Source organism: Zosterops lateralis (assembly GCF_965231275.1).
Source record: "Zosterops lateralis genome assembly, chromosome: Z".
Classification (NCBI taxonomy): Eukaryota; Metazoa; Chordata; class Aves; order Passeriformes; family Zosteropidae; genus Zosterops; species Zosterops lateralis.
This window is the reverse complement of record NC_139800.1, coordinates 81,028,881-81,032,804: the sequence shown is the minus strand read 5'-3', so window position 1 is coordinate 81,032,804 and position 3,924 is coordinate 81,028,881. Positions and strand designations below refer to the sequence as shown.

At 58.8% G+C, this 3,924-nt stretch overlaps 1 protein-coding gene across 1 annotated transcript; it reads right to left on the bottom strand.

The window, feature by feature from the left end:
* Nucleotides 1-660: 660 nt before the first annotated feature.
* Nucleotides 661-3,271, bottom strand: LOC310923123 (transforming growth factor beta activator LRRC32-like; the record flags this gene model as incomplete). The annotated part of the gene is made up of 2 exons (XM_083884255.1): nucleotides 661-2,604; nucleotides 3,167-3,271. 2 exons carry the CDS (start codon nucleotides 3,269-3,271, stop codon nucleotides 661-663), a joined length of 2,049 nt encoding a protein of 682 aa, XP_083740381.1.
* Nucleotides 3,272-3,924: the final 653 nt, after the last annotated feature.

The window sequence follows — 3,924 nt, the reverse complement described above, 5'->3', positions numbered from 1 at the left end:
GCCACTGTCACCTCGGGGGTCCTGGCACTGAGGGTGGGACATCTTATGCCAGCCAGGGACAGCACATATCCCCACATTTCCCATTCCTACTATCCCACTGGTGAGGACAGAGTGGAATTCCCCCCAGCATCCGCAGCAAGGAAAGGCAGCAGAGAGGCAGGGTCCCACAGAAACCCCTTCCCCACCCCAGCAATTCCAACCAGCACCATCCCATTCCTTCCTGCTTCTTCTTGGATTAGGGAACGCTTCAGGAGCAGCAGTAGGGCATCAGCAGAGCTATTAAACCTTCTTAAAGGGGCTGCTGGGCAAGCTGGGAAACACCCAGGCGGCCCCAGTGGATGCAATTCCAGTCCAGCTGAGTGTGATGTGGAGGAAGGGGAGTGCTCAAAGCAGCCAGCCCAGGGCTTGCTTTCCTGTGCTGAGTGACAGGAATGTGTGATGGTACCCCAAACTCCGAGTTTAATTTCTGGCAGGGATCAGAGAGGACAGAGGAATGTCCCTTCTGGAGAAGGGGAGGTGGCTCAGGGGCCAGTAACCCACCTCTGGGTTCACAAATCACACAGGTACCAGTGAGACCAAAACCACAATAATATATTATTAATATTAATATTAGTAATAATAATAATAATTAGAGTTCTGACCGATGGCTGCAGGCCTGGGCTACACTTCAGTGATGCTGTCAGGTGGCCTCTCCTCAGCTGACACCTCTCCTTTGGGATGGGACTGGGACACTCCCACCCTGTTGCTCCTGAGTCCCGCACATCCCGGAGCCTTCCGCCCTTTCCTCAGGAGGCAGAAAGCCCAGGCACAGAGGAGGGAAAGGCCCATCAGGACCAGGAGTAGAGCCAGGGAGGCAGTACCCTCGGGCTGGGGACAGATCCACCGGGGAGTGCCGGTGATCCCGACTGAGATATTCCGGCCGTGCTCCTGGAAGACACAACGGGATTGCTGCAGGTCTGGCACGGCCACGCCGGCCGCACGCAGTGTGTCCAGCCAGCCCAGTGAGCAGCACTTCCAGGGGTTCCCAGCCACGGACACGGCCCTCAGGCTGTGGGACCAGCTCCTGACCGTTCCCAGGGTCTGCAGGTTGTTATTCCGAATGTCCAGGCTCTCCAGCGGGGAGCAGGAAAGCCCCGTGGGCAGCAGGCTCAGGCGGTTCCCTGACAGGTCCAGCACTCGGAGCGTGCCCAGGCAGGGCAGCACTGCCTGGCCCTCATCCATCTGGTTGTCCCTCAGAGACAGCTCCTGCAGGGACAGCTCCAACCCCTCCAGTGCTCCCGTGGGCATGGATAAGTCCCTGTTTCCCGACAGGTCCAGGGAGAGCAGTGGGGTCTGGTTGAAGGCGTGTGGCTGCAGCCTGGAGATGTTGTTCATCGACAGGCTCAGGTGCTTCAAGCGAGGCACATTGTAGAAGGGGGTGCAAGTGTCTGTGGGGGCTGACGTCTGAGAATCCCCTCCCAAATCCCTGCCCTGGTCACTCTCCTGGCTCTCACAAGGCTGGAGGCTGTTGGAACCCAGATCTATGGATTCCAGGTGAGGCAGGGAATCAAAGAACCAGCGTGGCAGCACACGGAGGGCGTTGCTGTGCAGGTCCAGGGAGTGCATAGACAGCTCTGTGCCATTGGAGATAGAGTCCCTGGTCACATCCTGGAGACAGTTCCTAGCCAGGCTGAGGCTGTGCAGGGAGCCCAGGCTGTGGAAGAAGGAAAATGGGAACAGCTCCAGGCGGTTATTGCTGAGATCCAGGTCGACCATGTGTGTCAAAGCAGCCACGGGACGCACAGTCCTGTTGAACCTCTGCATCTCCTTGTAGAGCAGGACAAACTCCCTGGGATGGGGTGAGCCTGGGAGCAGGGATGCAATGAGGTTGTTGGAGAGGTTTAAGTGTGTGAGATCATGGGCTCTGGGGAGCTCTGGAAAAGAGAGGAGTCTGTTATGGCTCAAGTCGAGCACTCGGAGCAGGTAGGGCTCCGCTCCCTCCTCGGAGGAGAACAGCTCCAGGGCGTTGTGGCTGAGGTTTAAAATTCGCAGCTGCGTGAGGCTGAAGCCAGAGACACAGTGGAGGGAATTCAAAGCCAAGTTCAGCACCTCCAGCTCTTCCAGAGGCTCAAAAGCTCCCTCCTGGATCTCCATGATGTAGTTGTGGCTGAGGTCGAGCTGGCGCAGCCGCGGCAAGTTCCTGAAGGTCCCTGCCAGCAGCTTGGTCATCGTGTTCCCAGAGAGATCCAGCACCCTCAGGCTGGTGAGGTTGCTGATGTACCAGCTGGCCATGTGACTCTCCAGATTATTCATGGATAGGTCCAGGACCTCTATATTCCTGAGCAGATGGAAAGCTTCCCCGTTAGCCAAGTAATTCCGGTCTAGGTGGTTGGATCCCAGGAGGAGCGAGCGCAGCCGAGGCAGCTGAGCCAGGGCGGTGGCTGACACGGCTTCCAGCTGGTTGAAGCACACATCCAGGTACTCCAGTTGCCCAAATCCTGGCATTTTGCTGCCTGACAGGTTTTGGATGAAGTTGTTGGAGAGTTCGAGGTACTTAATTCCTTGGCCAAGCTCCTTGGGAAATTTCCGCAGGCCAACTCCTTTGCAAGACACCTTCGTGGGGCTCTGTGGAGAGACAGGAGAGGTGTGAAGGAGGAGGGGGCTACAAACCACAGCTCCAGGCAAGCCAGCTGCTGTCCACGATGGGCATGACAGGTGAGAACGATCACTGGTCCCGCTTCCCAAGCCCAGATGGTCCAGAGCATCCCTGTTCAGGCAGAGGAAGGCCTCTGTGTCAGCTCCACCTTTCCTCTAGCTCCAGTTTCCTCTGGAATTGGGAACCTGCATGGAGAGCAGCTGATTTCTTTCTGGAAAGAAAGAAATCAGTGACAGAAACCTGCCATTCCCCATCCAGGATCCCAACTGCCTCACTGGAATCCCTGCACTCCATCTTCTGAGCACCTCAGCCAAGGCAGGAATGTGGGAGCAGCTGGACGCCAGGGACCACCTCACAGAAGACCAGCCTCAATGCAGGAAAACAGAGGAAAAGCTGGGAAAGTTAAAGAGATGGAGGCTGGAGGGAGGTGGGAGCCATGGGGAGGAGATCCAGAGGGATGCTGGCAGCCCCATCCAGCTGGCAGCTGCTGGGAGCCATCCCAGCCCAGGTGCTCCTTGGAAACAGCCTTACCTGCTGGCACAGAGGGGAGCTGGGCCTTGTCTCCGGGCTAGCCCGGGCTCTGAGGATGGACGGGAGCAGCCAGAGCAGGAAACATCCCCGTGCAGCCCAGAGCATGTTGGGCTGCGGGCGCTGCCAGCCCCGTCCCGCTCCTGCGGCGTCGCTGGCAGGCTGGGCAGGAGCCAGGCTCTGTATAAATAGGCTTCAGGATGGGATGGGGGAAGGAGATAAGGCATGTGGGTGTTCGTATCTAAGGAAGTGGGAAAAGTCTCTCTCAGAGGGGGAAAAACGGCACAAAGCCACAGGGAAGGGAAACGGCGGGATGGGAGGAGGGAGCTCAGGTGACCGGCTGGACCCGCTGTGACATCAAATGCCAGGAGGCAGAGGTGGCTCGTAGGAAAGCTGAGAGGGTTCGGGGGAGTTTTCCCGTGCCAGGGACAGGATGCGTCAGCTCCCGGGACACAAAGGGCAGCTGGCGAGGGCTCTGCAGCCATCCTGAGCCAGGGACAGCTCCTGGCTGTGGCATCACCTGACTGTCACACCCAGACAGGGACATCCCCTCCCCATCCCAGCACAGCCCACCCGAGGGGACTCGGCCCCTCTCGGGAAACAACAGCTTCCCAGGGCTCACCGCCTCTTCCCAGCGGGATGTGCAGAGCTGGAATCCCACCCCTCCTCCTCCTCCTCCCCCTCTTCCCCCTCCCCAGGGGTGTGCGGAGTGCAGGCTCTGGGCTCCTCGCTGTCACACCCCGTGTCCCCACCTGCGCTGC